The sequence below is a fragment of the Pyrgilauda ruficollis genome, unplaced genomic scaffold, assembly GCF_017590135.1.
Source record: "Pyrgilauda ruficollis isolate IOZ18807 unplaced genomic scaffold, ASM1759013v1 scaffold23, whole genome shotgun sequence".
Lineage (NCBI taxonomy): Eukaryota > Metazoa > Chordata > Aves > Passeriformes > Passeridae > Pyrgilauda > Pyrgilauda ruficollis.
Window position 1 is genome coordinate 14,883,525 of NW_024522539.1, and position 19,452 is coordinate 14,902,976.

General features: G+C 49.8%; 1 protein-coding gene across 1 annotated transcript; it reads left to right on the forward strand.

The window, feature by feature from the left end:
* Positions 1 to 15,435: 15,435 nt before the first annotated feature.
* Positions 15,436 to 17,008, forward strand: FOXB1 (forkhead box B1). Its single transcript, XM_041469203.1, has 2 exons — positions 15,436 to 15,579; positions 16,010 to 17,008. The coding sequence occupies exon 2, from the start codon at positions 16,034 to 16,036 to the stop codon at positions 16,994 to 16,996; it is 963 nt and encodes a 320-aa protein (XP_041325137.1). The 5' UTR covers positions 15,436 to 15,579; positions 16,010 to 16,033; the 3' UTR covers positions 16,997 to 17,008.
* The last annotated feature ends 2,444 nt before the right edge of the window (positions 17,009 to 19,452 follow it).

Sequence of the window (19,452 nt, forward strand, 5' to 3'; positions counted from 1 at the left end):
TATAGTCTTAATATAGTAATATAATATAATATCATATCATATAATAGTCAGCCTTCTGAAACATGGAGTCAAGATTGTCATGACCTTCAAACACAACCATAGCAGCCTATGGTGAAGGTCCATCCCCCCACAAACACCAACCCAACAGAGTAAGGCTGTCATTACAAGGAAAAGGGGAAGACAGAAAATAATCTGCCCGTGCATAAATCCTTGCCAGGACTTTGCTCATGAATGATTAACGTCCCGTGTTGCAGTCCTGTGATCCCTGAGCTGGAGGATGTGGTTCTCCAAGGGAGCCCTCGAGTCAGTATCAAAGCTGAGCAGCACCGAGGCTGCCCTGCTCTGTTCCTGTGGATCCAGCCCTGTCTGCCCGATTCCCCACATCCTCCACATGCAATTCTCATTCCCTGACCTTCTGTCCCACTGAAGCCTGCAGGAAACTTTTGAGTGAAGAAGAAAAGTTTTCTATTTTCCCCCCAAAAGTATCTTCTGACTGGACACAGAATATTTCAGAGGCTGCAGAAATTAGACATGGGAGGGCAGGTACACATGAAGAGACAAAAGGGCCATTTACCAGTTTACTACAGCCATAAAAACCCCACAAAGACACTATTTCTGCATGAAAAGAAATCAGTTCCTGCTCTCTGAGTCAGTAGGCTCAGTGTAGGCATAAGTTCACTGCTGGTGTAGTTGATTTAAGACCCTTTGCTGTGATGGCAGTGTTGGTAAAAGCTTTAACCATAGTTTTTACGATGCTATTAAGTTTTAGTCATTTGTGGGTTTTGCAGTATATGAATACTATAGATGCCACCTTAATTAAAAGGTCTTGTCATCTTGTGCAATTAAAAAGAGAAAATGTACTCTCCTATGAATAGCCAGGAACAAATTGAGCAAGCTGCATTATACACGCTAAGTACACAGCAATTTTGTGCCCCTTCCTGTAACACATCTATTCTCCAGCATTCAGTACTCTTTAATAATCCTGTTACAATGTTTTATGTTTAATTGACTTCTGAAGCACCAGTGCCATGGCATCTCTGACCATTAATGACAACCAAGTTAAACAAAGTTCTACTTTGCAAATGCATACAAACTTTACATACACAGCACAGAACTGCTGCATCTCAGGATTTTTGTGTACACTCAATAAAAGAGGCGTTCTTCTTTTCAGAAGAAAATACATAATGGATAATCAGATAGTCTCTTTCCAAAGAGCACATAATAAGACAAATATCACTTTAAATAGTTTTAATACCCATGCAACTATTTAGTTGGCCAGCATATGCACATAAAGTAAATCACACACATGGCATTCACAGCCTAAACATGAAAGTGCACTTCCACAGCTACCTGCAAGGGATCCCAGCAGATGGTTACCAGCATGTGTCCACTCTTGTCAGCTGCAAATGCATTCACCTTCATCAGCCTGCCTCATTATTTCAATTTTGACTCCAACTCAAGGTCTTTCAAGATAATGAAGCAGCAAGTGATTGGCTGCCTTGAGTTTTGTGCCCAGAGCAGGTCTTCCTTCAGGATCCACCAGTAACTTTTGACCATGAGAAAAGTTTATCCTACACCATCTGCAGCCTATGCCCTGAATGCCCCAGGGCATTATATTGACAGGGCAGCCAGAAATCCAGACACATCTCCCTGGGCCAGTTAGACAGAAGCATTCTCAGGATTTGCTCTAACTACAGAGTCAATAATATTTATGGTGATTTTTGACATTCCTATAGGTCTATGCATCACAGCTCTTGTGTCTGGATCATAAATAAACTGAACATTCAGAAGTCACATACAATTCATGTGTTCATTACTGTTTGCAAAATACACCAATTCCACTGATGTCAAATGTAGCAGAACCTCCTGTCCTTGGGCCTATTTTTAAAATTATGTAACTCCACTGGAAAACTTGTCCTTAAAAGGTGCTAGGTAAGTTAGGCTCAAAAGGATGTTATCTCCAAAGTCTTTACCATCTGACATCATTCAGATGAAAAGCAAAGTTTACACAAGTATGGAAACCATTTTTTCCCTTCTGTCTTGCAAATAAAGTAGGGTCTCCTGTTTTGGAGACCTAACACCTACCACCATCCAAACAAGTAACACAGTGGTCTTCAGATTGGTACAAGACAGCCATAACTCGGGGGCTGAGTGCTTACCCACAGCTGACCAGCCCGTGCTCTCACCTCTCCACCAGGGAAACAATTCTCCTCCCCAGCACGCTCCCCCTAGGTGCTTTGACTCGCACAGGAGTTCCCCACACAGCTGCTCTAGCTTCTGGGAAGATCTTCACAATCTGCATAGAGGATCCTGGCTTGCTGCCTTGTCTCTGAAGTGCCCAGTGCTCCCCTACAGAAGGAAACTCCAAAGCTGCTCCTTGAAAGGAGCTTTTCCTCTTACATCCATGCCAACAGCCACCTCTGGGGCTTTGAGGCCCGCAGGCGCCTGTTTTCTGGCTGCTCTGAGCCTGCAGCTTCTCCTTTGAAGTGCAGCAGCCTTTGGGGAGCATCCTGGGGCGCTTCTGAGCTGCACAGGCAAGCAACAACTGCTGCAGCTTAGACAAGCATATGCTCCAGAGGAAGAGGCACATTCTAGATGAGGGATGAGCAAAGTTTTGATCACAGATAAAATAAAGGAGAAAGGTTTTCAAAGGAACTGGAGAAATACTAAGGATACAGGAGGCTTCAAGGCAAAAAACTGCAATCATCTTGGCTGTGATGGTGCAAACTAAGTATAAACTATTCAGGAATCCAACTGACAAGCTACTGAGGATCAGAATAAATACTCTTAGGCATGGCTCCAAGACCCATGGTCCCACATGGACAGGAGCCCAGCAGCCATGCAATGCCAGAAACATCCCAGTTATTGAGCAAGGGTGATGGAGCTGCATCGCAGCACACACTGTCCTGGCAGCACGCTCAGGGCCAATGGCACCTCTGGACAGGAGGCTGATGGCATCACTGGTCTGCAGAGTGTAAAACAATGAAATGACAGATAAATGTGTATTACTATGCAAACTCTTATCAATTCCTGACAATCTTCCCCTCCCTCTGAGCAGATAAAGCTGTAGTAGATGAGTAGCACCCAATCACTGCTCAAGCACTGTTTGGAACACAGCCACCAAGAACTGCATCTTTGACGGTGGGCATGAGACTGAGGGATATTCTCATATGCCTTGGAAGCTGGCACTGTTGAAGTCAATGACAGCAAGATGGAATTAGTACAAAAGACAAAAACACCCCCAAACCTGCAAGCTTCAATAAATAGAAAGAAATACACAACAATCATCAGTAAGAGAACTTGCCCCTCCTTCAGCACTGATGCAGCAGGTCTCATTCAGGGGCTGGAGCAGCTGCAGAGCTCTTCCAGCTGTTTGAATGCCCACTGACAACAGGTACAGACACAGACAGGCTGTCCTTAAACCGCCAGTCACCCGAGAACAGAACCAAGGCAGAAAGTTTGAATACAGATTAACAGCCTCATAACTTTACTTATAAGTGTGCTGCACATGGGGGAGGCTGAACCAGCTGCTGCAAGTGGCTTAGTAGGGCTCCTGTCCATTAAAGAATAATTCACAGAAAGTGGATTCAGAGTGGAGCAAAGCACAAAAAAGAGAGAAAATTATAATTTTGAAAAAAGATATGCATAAAACCCACATTTGGGCAACTGTGGATTGGTAAACTCTATTTCCTCTCCAGCCCCCAACTGAACTGCAGCATGTCTAGTCTGAGCAGCATGAATACCACAGATATTAACTATGCCACCTTCTGTACAAGTCTGGGTAAATATACACTGCTACATGGGATACAAATAGAAACATATCTTAATTATAAAAAAAAAGAAAACCAAACCAGCAACAACCCACAAAAATGCAGAGTATTCCTGGATTTTACTGACCATCACCACTAATTTGTGCTACTCACTACTGGTTTAAAGCATGAAATATTCTAGAACAACCTTTAAGTTACAATGTGGGAAGAAAGACTGCTGCATTACTTCCTATTTTACTGTTGATTAAGTATTCTAGACCACTTTTGTCCCGTCGTTATACCTGAATCAACTCTATCCAGCATTTGGATGCGCAACACTTTTGAATTAGTGTGTGATCTGTAGTCCTTTGTGGATCCAGCCATGCAAGCCAAAATTAAAGGGAAAAAAAAAAAAAATCAACAGAAAGAAAAAGTAAGCAGGAAACTACTTGGCTTGAAACCTAGAGGATGATGCCCAAGCTGCACAGGCTGTGCTCATTACTGAGCTCTGTTACTCTGCACATGAGCAGGTTCAGTGCCTTCCTTTCCAGAGTATGCTGCCTGCTTGTGAACTTGAGATGCTGAGAGACTTTATGAACAGAGCTGTTGTTTTATTTACTCTCAATTAATCACGCTCAACTGTAAACAAAGTGTCTGTTTTAGTTCTGTTGACAATTATCCACTTGTCAACATCTCCCTCAAGTACCTTCAGCATCTGGCAACAGCACAAAACTCCTACATCAAAATGAACATTTTGTCTCAATAAAAAGATAGACGTGTGGCAGGGTTTCATCTGTTTTCTAGCCCATCAACAGTCAGGCTCTATTGTCACCAATGCAACCAGACAGTGGTCTATTCCTATGGAATATTTATTTACAAAGGGAGAGGTAAGCCAAATTTTGTTTATATTAGTAAGGCAGACTCACAGAAGAAACAAGAACCCCCAAACTTCCCCAAAAAGGCAGAAGGCAGTCCTCCCCACAGCCTGCCTGGTGCCTCCTGTTCTGCTGGGGCAGGTCCAGTCCCAGCTTCACCAGCCACCTTGCCAAAAGCTGCAGAGTAAGACTTGTTTATTTTGTGGTGTTCAGCAAATCCCAGTGTAAATGGAGACCACTTACTGCTGCCTCTCCAAATACTCTTAGTGTGATGGTCTTCCCACTACCTGGTACAAGACCTGGGTTTTTTCGGGCCCTGGGGCTCCCATGCTGTTTGAATTTTGCAATTTTAGCTCGGGAGATATAATTACTCCCATCAGCTGAAAATCCTTCCTGCATTTTAACACAGCCTCCCTTGTGCTTAAACTGAAAGCTACAAAGTAAATGAAGAGAGTCTGGCACCTTTTTGGGTACAGTCAGGTACAAACTGGACACTCCTTTTATTCTGAGGGAGAGGAAAGAATGATGCCAGGTAACCTCTCTAACAGGTGAGGAGGCCCCAGGGTGCTGCACCTATAGAGAACATTCCCTCACACCTCCAAGGCACCAAAACCGTGTGCCATGGCTCTGGCTACCTAAAACTGTTGGTATTATTTGAAACTTGATCCCACTGTAGCAAAATAACAGGAAAATCTCACTAACTCCACTGGAAAACACCCCAACCCAGTGCCTGAAAAATCACAGAACTGGTTTTTCCTCCCAGAATAAAATACTCAGGGGGGCGGGGGAGGGCAGGATGCTCCACGGAACGGAGCGATCGGCGCAGAGAGCGCATCCCGGTCCCAGGCTTACCGTGCTCTGGGCTGCTCCCGGCTGGTCCCGGCAGGGCCGCCGCGCCCCGACACTCGCTAATCAATCTCCGCGGTATAATTGATTCTAATGAGCGCGGCCGGCTGGCTCCGCGCGCTAACGACCGCCCCAAGTTGGCGGCGGCTCCGGCCGCGCTCCCCGCCCGCAGCGCCCGGCCCGGCCGGACCGCCAGCCTCCCCTTTAACCTCCTCCTTCTCCCTCCACAATTAATTGAGATATCTTTTATACTTGATGTGTTGTAAAATTAATGCCTAGTTTATGTAATTAGTCAATTAACTGTAATTCTAGCATATGGTGCCAAATGCCCAGAAGGTGTTCTTGTTTCCCAGGTACTTATTTTGATGTCATGAAATGCAGCTAATTAATTTTACATGCATATTAATTTCAGATCTATTTAGCGGCTCCCTTTGTGAAGGCAGATTTAATATTTGTCTTTCTAACCTTTTTGGGCAAATTCGGCGCTCGGTGCTGAAATGGAGGTGACTTTTAAAACACATTTCCATCGGTCTCCCTTTCCTCTGCGGAGCCTTTGCTGACAACCGGGTCGATCCCTCCTGTGTGAAGACGCACAAGGGCTGATTATCTATAGCTTCCCGCACATCTATAACTGTCGCAGGATACGGCTATTGAATTTAAATCCGATTAATATTTAATATTAAACATTTCTGAGGGAATTTTTGTTTGTTTTTTGCAAAGCACAATATCCCACGGACATTTTTTTTAAATAGCTGCTCTTAATACAATGCTCCTTGGAAAAATTATGAGAATTGAAGTATTGACTAATTAGAAAATGAGCGTAATCCTGATCGCTGGCTTCTGATGTTCGCAATTCTCCTGACTGCGCCGAGAAACTGCGAGCCCGCTGCCAGCGCGCCCCGCGCTTGGCTGCTCCTGGCCTCGGGAAGCACTCGCGCTCCTCCCCAGCAAAGCGTTCAGGTTACACTTCTGTCTCAGTCGGAAAGCGATCGCATTCGATTTTGTCCATAGTACTAGGAAAGATGAGATTATGCCTCTTCTTTCTGCAGGTTTGGTTTTGGGTTTTTTTGGTTTTTTTTTTTTTTTTTCCTGGGCAGAGATTAAGGGGTAAATCGCATAGTGGGCTTTCCCGCTCCCCAGATGCTGAGAAAAGATTTAAGTAGAAAAAGAGATGAAACTCGAAGTCTACGCTTCAAAGTCCCAGCGATATCCTTTTTCCCTTTGCTGCAGCAGCACTAATTGCCGCATTACACTTATCTCTGGGGTGAGGGGAGATAAAAATGCACCTGGCTGAGGGGCGCGGGACTCCGCGCGTGGGGCGGCTGCGCTGCCGCTGCCCGGCCTCCCGCCGGCCCCGGGGAAACGCTTTCCTGCGGAGCGCCAGGGCGGCACTTCGCTCTTTGGGGCGTCTACGTGAGTGCTGTGGCGTCATAAAACTTTTTATCCCCCTTTCTGGATAAATTAATGAGCAATTTAATTAATAAAATCAGAGAGTAGCGTAAGTGCTATGATAATGAAGTTAAATGAGCGCGCAGTAAAATATTCACTAATCCAGCACATTGGCAAATGCCCCCTTAATTCTGCTTAGCACTAAAAGGGTTTTGAGCACCATAATGAGATTCCTCTGTCTGCTAATTAATTGACACTCTCCTGAATATTCATATGTGCTAGCACCAATACGTTCCTAATTGCACCGTGGAATGGATCTCAGAGGAAAGTAAATCGCCATAGACTTAATTAAAATAATGTATGCCAGATCCAGCTCGCTGAAGACGAGACATTTGCCATCAAGCGGTGTAAGAAAGTGGCACCTGGTTTGTAGCGAAAAATGAGGAGAAAATCTTTATCCCTCCCAAGGTGAAGTCAGCAGGGGCTTAGAAGCGCCAGGCTTTTCAGCCTGAAGATCTGAAAACGAGAGCTTCGCCTTCAACCACTGCTGCCAGTGCGCGACCCGCGAGGCGGCGCGGAGCCCGCTGGCGGGCGGCGGAGCCGCGCACGGAGCGCCCGCGCTCCGCACTTCAGAGCGGGGGGAGCGGGCTGCGCACAGAGACGTGGGAGAAATCTGGTCAGGGATGCCCTCTACAGAAACGTTCGGGGAAAACCGTTTGTCTCCGGCGAGGGAGGGGAGGAGGGGGAGGTAGAGAAGGAGGGAGGGAACAGCCACATTTGTAAACTTTTCCTTGAGGGGAATCCGGTGCCTTTGAAGCTCAGTCTCTGAATGGATTGTTCTTTGCACCTCCAGACTAATACTGTGAGCTAATATTGTACATTTAAATTGTTCTGCTGTTAAAAGCGTGGCAAGTTGCACTGAGAAATGAGCGCCTGCCGCTGCCTGGCCGCGGCCTCCATCCCGCGCCGGGGGAGCGGGCGGTGGCTGCGCCCGGCGCGCCCCGGGACGCGCTGCGGCGGGCACGCAGAGCCCGGGCCCGCGCATCCCCGCCGACACTGAAAAGCAGATGTGAAGCGCTTTGCTAGGTCTTTTCCATCCCTACCAGCTCAGGAAACGAAAAGGAAAATTGGTTTCTTGGAAAAGACAGCTTTTAAAAAAATCACCACAGGTTAGAAACTAAAAAGAGTTTATTTGAAGACATACAAATGCATATTTATTATACACATGTAGGCATTAACAATGTAAATTACACCGCCAGCACTTGCTGGTTGTTTATTCATTAGATCTTTAGAAAATCTACATTGCCTGCAGATAGCGGGATGATAATGTGAAATACACAAGCAGTTTACCCAGGCAGCTCCGCCCGGCTCCGCGCAGCTCCACGCGGGGCTGCCAACAGGTCCGCGGGGCTCAGCGCCGGCCCCGGGTCCCTTCCGCTACCGGGGGCGCTTCTTACAAGTGTAATTCTACCTTGACGGGAAAACGGCCGTGCCGACTGAAACTGCCGTCACCCAAAACACAGAGCAAGGCTTTTTCAGGTCTCGGCTCAAGAAAGAGCAAACTTGGACGGAAATACTTCCTCGTAGAAGAAATACGAAAGGGCTCTCCTCTGAATGACAGCGCAGACGTCTCGCTCTCAGAGCTCAAAAAGCTTTGCCATTCCCAGTGCCTTTTATTCCCATGTAAAATCTTTGCTCGCCAAAAGGGGAAAAAATACTTTATCAAATTCTATCCTCTTTAGCTGGTTGGATGCTGTATGTCTACCATTTCTCTCGATAATAAATAAGGAGGAAAAAAAATACATGGGAAGAAATCGCTGCGGGGAAGTATTTTCTAAAGTTAGATCCAAAGAATTTCTTCCAGGAATGAAATATTAAAGAAGGTTAATATGGTTTTTGCTGCAGAGCTGAGGATTGATGGGAAGACGGGAGCTTCGCTCGCGTCGTGATTATAGCGAGCGAGAGCCGAGGCGGGCGGAGGATGTCAACAGATAACAGGGAAGCGATGGAAGCCTTGGACTCGGAAAGCGCAATCAGCGCTTCGCCTGCAGCCGCCAGGCTGCCCTGTCACCGTCCCGCCCTGCCCTCGGCCCCGCCGCACGGGCCCCGAGCGTGCGGGCGCTCCATCGCCGAGCCGCCTCCCGCAGACCCGAGCCGGCCCCGCGGATCCCCCTGGCCGCGGGGTGGGCGCTGAAGCCGGCCCACAGCACGGGAGGGGCGAGCAGCCCCTCTGCTCTTGCGGACACACGGCGCGGCCGAGGAAGCGCTGTCGCTTCCCCGCGGGACGCAGGTGCGAGCGCCGGGGGGGCTCCGGCGGGCGGTGCTGCCCCGTCCCGTCCCGTCCCGTCCCGTCCCAGCGAGGAGCGGGGCCCGGCGGGGGCGGGGAGCCCCGCGCTCGGGAATTGTGTTCCCTGGCCCTGGGCAGCTTGGTGGGTGGCGGTCGGGCGGGGGCGGCGCGGGGAGGGGCGCTGCGGCAGGAAGGGAAAGTGCAGAGCCCCGCGCCCACACAGTCACCGCACCCCCCCACCGCGCTGCGGCTTCGCGGCGGCAACTTACGGATCTGTTTGCAAACATGCCCCCCGCCAACAGAGAGAAAAACACAAGCATTCAAAGTTCTGACCCTAATTAAAGCCCGGCTCGTTAAAGACTTCACACAATGCAGGAAAAAGTTTGTCCGAGCCTGAATTCCGCAAGCGGTTATTACCTTTGCTTATAAAGAAGGGAAACAACCGTAACGTGCGCGCCATTATTCTTGTGGATATGCAATTTTAAATCATCGTCGATTGTCATAAAAACCATTCACAATGTTTGGCTAAGTAATAACTTAGTAATTTAAAGGTGTTTTTTGCCGGGCGACACGCACATGCAATTCAAGAAAGAATTGCTTACGGATTTTGAACCGCAGCTCTGACTGCAGCGAGAACGGGACTCAGCCTAATATTTTTTGCTTTCTGGTTTTGCACAGAACACCAAGGCAAGAGCAGACTGTAGGAGAAAGCGTGAATGGGACGAGTACGTCATGTAAAAAAAGGCTCATGATAAAAAATAAAGTTTGTGAAACGGATGGATCTGGAAAGAAGAGTCCTTGAAAAAAACCCAAAAAACAACAACAAAAAAAGAGACAGAAAAGAAAGAAAGAAAAGAAAGAAAAAGGAAAATCAAGTTTGCTCCACCCAGCTATTAACCAAAACACAATACCTTTTTCTGGGTGGTACTGCACAGAAGTTGATTCAGTTTTGACAATGTTGTTTAGCTATCATTTGCTATTTTGAATGAATGGGAGCAATCCCCCTTTTTACAACAGTTGTTTCCTATTATGGAGAGGTGCAGCAGTTGAGGGCAGACATGTGAAAGTGGCTGTTTGATTCCCTTTTTCATCCCCCTGACCCTGCCTTTGTCCCTCCTCACCCTGGGAATGTCACGCCTCACTACTTCACTTTGAGATGCTCTAGAAAGTGGCTTTGTTATTCCCTTTTAGACATACACGAAATTGTTCTCATTCCCCCTGCTGTAAAAGATACTTCAAATTGGGACTCGGTTCACAAGTGCAATGCAATTTGGCTTAGCTCAACCTTTGTTCTGCTTGTACAAATGACCAAACAGTGCACACATTATACAGTTGATCTACTGCTCCCTTTACACCAGAGTTAGCGGCTGGGAGAAAAGCAAGTTAATCCCTTCAATACTAAGGTGGCATTTTCAATATTTCCTACAATGTGAAAAGGAGAAGAGAGGGCAGCTTGAAATGCGACATTTGTTTAAAAGGGAAGATTAAAAAGAAAAAGTTTGCGAGGCCTCCCCTGATACTTCTCCAAATAAATAAATAAACAAACCAATAAATCCCAAACGTGTACATAAATACTCCAGCACCTCCGGGAAGGCAAAGGAAGTTTACCACAAAGACAGACGTTCAGGGCAATAACGTCGAGACTCAAGCCGCAATCCGCTCCAGCAGCACGGTACTTAACAAAACGCTGGGGAGTCACTGCTGCCGCGCCGCCTGAGCCCGCGGCCCCGGCGCGCACCTGCGCGCTCCCGCGGGGGGCCGGGCCGGCAGCCCAGGCGGGGGCAGGTGCCGCACCGAGGGGCGCGGAGAGCGGCGCGGCGGGGGCAGCGCTGCGTGCCCAGCCCGGCCTCCCGCGCCCGGTGTGACCCTGGCACTCCTCGGAGCCGTCCTAGGGAGTCCTGGGCATGTGGAGGGAGGGGAGGCTGAGGTGCTGCGTTTAGCGGCGGAGGGAAAAGAGCTCTCCGGGAAACCCGCTCCGATCGGGAGTCAGGTGCTCCAGAGCAGCGCCAAGAGCCGTGAGCGGGAGCAACAGCCTCCTCTCGGGGTTAAGGAATTCGGGTGTCCCAGCGCGGGCTCTCCGACAGCGATAAGCTCGGGGCACGGGGGACGCTCCGTCCTGGGGTGCGCCCCGGCGGCGCCGCCGCGGGGCCAAGGGCCGGCTCGGGCTGGCGGCGCTTGAAATCCCCGACGGGGCAGCCGAGGACGGCGCATACGGGCAGCCGGCTCTCGGGAGGGTGACAGCAGCGAGGAGCGAGCGGGCAGTAGTGGCAGGGCAGGGCAGGGGCGGCCTAGAGCGCTGCCCAGCGCCGGGAGCCCCGGGTCCCCAGCGGCGCAGCCTGGCCCGGCCCCCCGGGCACAAAGCGCGCTGCGCATCCCGAGCTATGGGGAATACAGGTTTGGGGAACAGTTCTCAGTCCGGCCTTGACAGGCAGGGGGAGTTTGTTTAGTGCTCATTGGGAAAGGGACAAAATCCTTTTGAAAGGGCGCTAAGTAGTTTCACGCCAAAGTGGCAGATTTGGTGAAGAATGTGGGGTGGGACAAAGCCCAGCCGTTCCCAGAGCGGCCGGAGCTATTCGGGAAACCGCACCGGGAATTCAAGCACACAGAAAAGCAGGAGACCCCAAGTATCTTGGCTTTCTTCTCCTCAGCCCCCGAGAAGCAGAAGAGGCAGAACCATTAAAAAAAAAAAAAAAAAAAAAAAAAAGACTTAAAGGGATGGCACTTAAAACCTCCCCAACTTGCTGCTTTTCCAAGATGTACTTCTAAGTACTTTCAGTAGATCAAAAAAGGGAAAAAAAAAAAAAAAAAAAAAAAAAAAAAAAAAAAAGGACAAGGCTTAGCCGAAACGCAGCCGCAACCAACAGCCTGCAGTTGACTTTCCAAAACGGGGGAAGCTTGCTCAGACACTGGCATTGTGTTTCGCAGCCTAGGAAACCCTAAGAAGCTGGTACTTCCCCCCTCCTTTCTCTTTTCTCCCAACTGGTTTGTAAATATTAACAAGGTTGTGAGTATTCTCTCACACAGAGTGGATTTTTTTATCCTCGGAAAACTTCTTGGCTTCCCCCCACAGCCCCTCTCCCACTCCTCCCCTCTGCAAAGCTACACACCTGCTTGCAGCCACAAGGATTCAAAATCAATATTGTATTTGTCACTTTTCTGTCTCCTTTTCCTCTCTCAACAGCCCTGCTTGCCACTGAGGCGAATTGTGGATTTATGGAGGAAAATTAGCATAAATTATTACCAAATCTGTAAACGTGTGTGGTCTTGCTTGTGGGAAAGGGGGCTATTCCAAACCTTCCATGCAGAAAGGTGGTCCATGATGGGCTCCATGCAAGGGCTGAATGGCTCTTGCATGAAATAGATTTCCATTGGGTTTGAACATTGATATAATTGACTTATGTGTATTTTATATAGTTTTCCCAACACTTCCTCTGAGCTCCTTATTTGAATTAGACTTCAGAAAAACGTCTGTTTGTTTTGGTTTTCCACACAATGGATTTGGATTCACTTCACCTTCTCCTCCTCCCTAATGTTGACTTTCAAAATAAAAGGGAAATGCTACAATTACCTTTAAATCCTATATTGCCCAAGTCTATCATCTGTTGCTTGCTTAGCACGAGATGAAACTTTGGGTACGAGTTACTGGGATGGCTTCAGCTGCCCTACCCCTTCAATCACACATTCCTTTGCAATGGGAAACCACCAGACCACGAAAAAAGATCAGACTTACAGCCATACCTCATTTGCACTGAGAGTAGCAAATGACAACGGAAGTCGACCCTCCTTTAACTTTACAGCTTGCGGGTTCCTTTTTGCACCAGCTGGTTTGGTTCTTCGACAAGAAAAAGTACCGGCAAAGAGAAGAGGAAAAGTATTTGTCAGTTTGTGGATTTTCTGAGCTGTCTTTTAGATAGGCATCCCAGGAGTGAACTTGGGCCTAGAGACAAAACCTGAACTGGGGGTGTTAGAAGTTGGGGATGGGGGAGCTGGACGTGTGGGGTGTATGGGAGGGCAGTATCCTTTACACACACTTTTTGGGGGGTTCTCAACACAAAAACAGAAGCTTTCTGTCCGGTGTTAGGGGATGCTGGGAGGAATCCCTCCTCATTTCAGAGTATAGTCTTTCCTACCCACTAACAAATATCCATCGTCTCATCATCTCTTACCCACCTCACCCCCCCCAAAAAAAAAATTTTTTTTGGAAGTTGCCTTCCTGCCCTGCCCGGCTGGATGAAGCATCTCGGAGCCGATGAACTAAGCAAGGCAACTCCCGGGCTCTGAACAGCACAAACACTCCCGGGCCTTCCCTGCAAGGGGCAGAGGGTGGCATGTGGCAGGTCTATCCCTCAAAAGGGCTCGTTAGCTCGGCAGCGCGGGGCCGGTCGGCTTCTCAGATTCCTAGAAACACAATTATTTACTTATTATTCTCTAAACGACATCCTGCCCCGAGAGAGAGGGATTAGATGGGACCGAGGGCAGCCGGGCTGGGACGAAGGGAGCACGGTTTAACACACACGAGGTCGGCGCTGTGAAAATGCGTTTTGAGGCTCCTGCCAGGTTTGAGGGAGCCCTGGCTCGATGGGGACCGTCCCTCCGAGAGGACTCCAAGGCTCTCGCAGAGCCCGTCTCTCAGCAGCCGTGCTGCACAGAGCCGCCACCGCTCTCCCTCCCCCAGCCCGGCTATTTTTGCTGAATTAAGAAGGTGACATTATTCTTCTTTTCAAGTACTTCTGTTAATATTGAAAAACGTGTGCTTGCATTTCAAGCGCGCGCGCTCAGCCTCAGCGGCCATTTCAATATTAATGAAATTGTTTAATCTCCTAAATTCATCGTGTTTAAGTTACGTTTTGGTGAGTTATTGACCGACTCCGAAAATATTGTTAACGGAGTTGATGTGTATTCACCACAAAGGCTCTTCCTCCCCGGGCTCGCAGCTCCCGAGACAATCTTCAGTTGTGGCTCTGGGGTGACAGGATGCACCGCAGCCTCGGGAATACACATCATGCAAACTTCCCTCCAGTGCCAGGGCAAGCCTGGGACCTTCCGGGCCTGATCCTCCCCCCAGGACACACGGCTGGCAGCGAGCTGCTCGTCTGGGCTGCGGATCCAGGATCGGGCCTTGGTTCCCGGGGAGGAGGGAGTACGGTGCACCAGCAAGAGCCGCAATTCGGCTGCTACACGCCCTGCCTGCTCCCACGCACACAAGTGGGCACGGAAAAGCACACAGGCAGACGAACAGTCTGACACACATCACGCAAACCCCGCAGAAGGCGTCAAGATGACGATGTTTAGCAGAGTGAGCGCTGACACGGACCCATTAGCCCAGACAGCTCTGCGGGACCCCCAGCCTCGAGGCCGGCCGGATACTCCTCGGTCCCGCGAGCAGAGCAGCGGCGTGGAGGCAGCTGGTTACCGAGCACACCGGGACCGTATGCCCGGTCATGAGCCCGTTCTCCTGGTGTATTGAGAGCAACTCCCGCGTCTTTACACCAACAGGTCCGCGGAATTAGAGCAGCGCTCCTACATGGGCTGGGGCGGGGTGCGACGGTGCGGGGGGCACGGGACTGACTTCCCGGGGCAGCTACCGAGGAGCCCCGATCTCACCGCTCCTCGAAAAAACCTTCGCTCGGGAAGAGCGGATTTGGCAAAGAGAAAGTCCCTCGTTACAGGGGAAACAGTCGCCTTAAGTTAGCCAACAATACAAATCAGATAACAATGCAGAACAAACAGAATACCACAGCCAAGCAATTTCCATGTCAAACATCCCACTGCTCAGTACCTCCATTTGTAAGTGTGAATTGCAGACTAAGCTTCCTGCAAAGTCCACATAGAGGTTAGTGCATACCTTCCCCCCACCCCCAGCCACCGGGTACCATCGCACTGCAATTCCGCTGGCGGAGCCTTTTCACCCCTCGCCTTGTCTTCAAATGGAAATGATTCCCATTGGCCCAAGGTGTCCATGTAAATAGGTGTAAATGAAACCAGATTATGCCTCTCTCTCCAGCCCCCTCCTCCCTGCTCCCCTCCCCCTGCTCCCAAGGCGATTGTCATATGATAGCAAAGAAGTGGCACATTAATGAAGCGCCTCTACAGGGGTCTTTTCTGCTCATGTCACCACATAAAACTATCAGATGGTTCGAGGAAGGACATGGAGGCAACTAGTTAGCTCATCGCCGCTGCAGAGAAGCAAACAAGCCTCTGCTACAGTGCAGCTGCCGGTGGTGTAAAAGAAGCTGATTCAGCCCGCGGAGGCGAAGGGAGGGGTGTACAGGAGGACTCCCAAAACCAAGCCAGCTCGCTGCCTCCTCAGGACTAAACCGGAGCAGCGTGGCCGCGGAAGGAGCGAGAGACACGCCGGAGGAGAGGGGTGGGAAAGAGTCCGTACTCCCAGCTGCGTCCCGGATGCGGACTGTCAACTTCCAGCAACTTTAAGGTGGGCACATGCAGGGACTGGCACGGAGCTGGGTGGGAGTCGAGGGGAGGGGATGGGATCCCCTTCATCCTCGCAGAGACCAGAAGACAGGGCTATCACTAGAGTAACTTCACGGACGCGGGCTCCTGCGGGAAGGCCAGGCTGAGGGAGGCCGGAGCTGGGAGAAGCGCATCGCTTTTCCCCCTGCGGCGGCACAGGGCTCTGGGCTGTTTTCTCCTGCCCTCATCTGCGCCCCACTCCCCCACCCCCACCCCCCGCGTCCCCCGTTTCGAGGGCTGAGATCCACCGTGCCCCTTCCCTGTGTCCTTCTTTCTCCAGCCCGGCCCCAGAGCCACCGGCTGACCCGACTGGGTGTCCGTGCAAATCCTCTCGGACTCACTCCTCTACCCCCTCCTCCCGCCCCCCTCCCCTTGTCGCTGCCCTTCTGCAGATCTCTGCGGGTCGCCTAGCGAAGATGCCTCGCCCGGGCAGAAACACTTACAGCGATCAGAAGCCTCCCTACTCCTACATTTCGCTGACCGCCATGGCGATCCAGAGCTCCCCGGAGAAGATGCTGCCCCTGAGCGAGATTTACAAGTTCATCATGGACCGCTTCCCCTACTACCGGGAGAACACACAGCGCTGGCAGAACTCCCTCCGCCACAACCTCTCCTTCAACGACTGCTTTATCAAGATCCCGCGCCGCCCCGACCAGCCGGGCAAGGGCAGCTTCTGGGCGCTGCACCCCAGCTGCGGGGACATGTTCGAGAACGGCAGCTTCCTGCGCCGCCGCAAGCGCTTCAAGGTGGTCAAGTCGGACCACCTGGCCCCCAGCAAGCCGGCGGACGCGGCGCAGTACCTGCAGCAGCAAGCGAAGCTGCGGCTCAGCGCCCTTGCGGCCACCGGCACCCACCTGCCCCAGATGTCCACGTACAATCTCGGCGTGTCCCAGCCATCCAGCTTCAAGCACCCCTTCGCCATCGAGAACATAATCGCCAGAGAGTACAAGATGCCCGGGGGCCTCGCCTTTTCCACGATGCAGCCCATGCCGGCCGCCTACCCCCTCCCCAATCAATTGACTACGGTGGGCAGCTCCATTGGCACGGGCTGGCCCCACATGTACAGCTCCGGCATGATCGACACCGCCACCCCCATCTCCATGGCCAGCAGCGAGTACGGCGCCTACGGCGTGCCCATCAAACCGCTCTGCCATGGGGGGCAGACTCTGCCGGCCATCCCCGTCCCCATCAAGCCTACCCCTGCCGCGGTGCCAGCCCTGCCCGCCCTGCCCGCGCCCATCCCCACCATCCTCTCGAACTCGCCGCCCTCCCTCAGCCCCACGTCCTCGCAGACGGCCACCAGCCAAAGCAGCCCGGCCACCCCCAGCGAGACTCTCACCAGCCCGGCGCCCGCCCTGCACTCCGTGGCTGTGCACTGACCCGGGCCGCCTGCACGGACTCTGCCTTCCCCTTTCTCCCAAAGTTTCCTCGGAGCTCTCCTCCCTCCCCTTCTCTCCCTCCTTTCGCTTCTTTCCTCTCTCCTCTCTACTCTTTTCCTCGAAAGCAGAGACAACTCCCCGCGGGAAGCTGAGGTCTGCCGTTCGCGTGAGCTCCCTTTCCGCCGAGCCCCTTCAGCCGAGCCCTCCCTCGCGGCTCGGTTTCTCCCCCGGTTCTGAACTTTGTTTTCCGTTCTTCTGAGGCGAAAGGAACCGGCCCGGCCCGCCCCCTCCCGCCCGGTAGGAGCTGCCACTTGCATTGCTAGTTTTCCAAAAGTACTTCAGGCATCTTCGATTTGTCGGCGACCAGGCAAGCCTGGCTCGGCGATGCCTCTTTCCCTTCTTTTGTCTGGGGAAAAGCAGGGGTTTGTACAGGACCAATCTTTAGTACCGCGAACAAGGATGGCTGCTGTGTCACTGCGTGAGAGCAGCGACGTTTCCAGCCTCCAAGCAGCAAAGGCTTGGATCTTGGAAACGCCGGGAAGCGCTCGGTGTCCTTTGTGTGGGTGCGGGTCCCGCGGCGCCGCCAAGGGCAGCGTTCCGGCGGGGCAGGGCCGCGGCCCCGCGGGCTGGGGCGGCCCCGCAGAGGGAGCGGCGGGGGCGGCGCGGAGCGGGACCCCCGCGATGGAACCGCGCCGGGCCGCTCTCGCCACACCGATCATGTTTACAAAGCGCCTGTGTTAATGTAAATACTGAACTTGCATCTGTACTGTAAATCAGACGAGGTCCCTTTTGCAGTACCTGTTGTAACGTGGATGTTTACTGTAGTTTTCAGGTGAAAGAGAAGGAGGAGTTGACTTGTCTGTTAACTTCTGGTTAACCCGAAGGTTTGAGGGAGCTGAGGTTTTCTTTGTTGTTGTTTTTTTTGGTTGTTGTTGTTATTTTTAAAATTTTATAGCTATTTACTTCATAGCTTAAAACCAAACAACAACCATAATTATAATAAAAATAAACCTGTTACCAAGCACACGACCCGACATAGTTTAAAGAAAAGCTGTTGAAGTCACTGATAAAATGTGGAAAAGTAATACAACAGCAGGTACAAACGCTGGAGGTCATCCTGATTTCTGCTGGAGCTTTGCAGACGAGAGGGGGCTAAGGAAACTGTAAATGTTTGTGCATATGAATGATTATAAAATGTGTAAAATGCACTTTTGTTTGATATACTCCTTTCTAGTTTTAGGTAGTTTGCTGGAAACTGAACTGTTGTTCTGTTGTGAACTGCTTAAGTTAAGAGAAAAAAAAAAAAAAAAGAACACGCCCTCTAAACAGCATTAGTGTCTATTGAAACTGTAAGGACATTTCTTTTAAACTTTTTTTTTTCCTGTACAGAATGAGCATGGCATTTTAAATATTGGTGTTCTTGTTCCCAGCATGTGTGTTTTAAGACAAAGGTTAAAAAGTGTCTACGTTAAATTATGAACCTAGTCGTCCAAATAATATTTTCTCATTAAAATATGTAAATTCAGATTTAGTTTCTTATTTGTCTTTTTAAAGAGTTTACACGAGAAAAGTAAAAACACTAGTTCATGCTGAAGGAATGGTGTTATTCCAATATTTAGATAATCTAAACAGCCTTTTCACGCAAGGTTAGTATAAATATAGTTATTAATACAGCACAACTTCTTAGCTAGAATTGTCATTATTGCCGGTTTAGCAAAGGGAGAACATGTTCTATGGGGTTTATATCTAACATCTATTTATATCTGTACATCTGTGCATACACACACACACACCTGCATTTGTGCCCTATACACTTATACCGAATATAACCACGTATTACATTCATGCCTGAGTGTATGTATACTCATCACCTACTTACTGCCAGCTGCATTTTCTCTAAAAAGTGTAAAAATTAGTAAGCTTCCACAATACAGAGCAAACATAAAAAAAAATCTTCAAAGAATTAGTTACTTTTTTGGGACTGAGAACACTGAAATTTTTTCAGTGGTGTTTTTTCTTACAAGTGGCATTGCAAAATCTTTTTTTTTTTTTTTTTTTTTTTTTGAGTTAAAGTGAGCTGTTGTAGCCTTTTACCTCGCGTTTAAACCTGCTCAAGCACAAGTCAGTCCAACCGCTGCTTATTGATCAACACTTTCCCAAACCGGTAGTTTGCAAAGTGGAACATAATTGTACCAGTTTTTTGGTAATTCAATATACAGTCCCTTTTAAAAACTAAGGGCAAAGTAGTTACAATGAAAACTGGATTCTGAACATTTTCTAGTAGGATTCCCCAAATCTGCTAGGGATTTTTCAAGGATTCTGCAACTGTTGAAAATTAGAGAACCCATCTAATGAAATGAGTAAATAAATGCCTTGGAGATGAGGCATTCTGTGAGCACAGTTACAAGACAACTGAAGTGCTAACTAGCAAGAAAACGACATTGTATTCTAATGAA

Excerpts from the sequence above, each read along its gene's own strand:
- FOXB1 (XM_041469203.1), top strand. The coding sequence starts at position 16,034 with ATGCCTCGCCCGGGCAGAAACACTTACAGCGATCAGAAGCCTCCCTAC.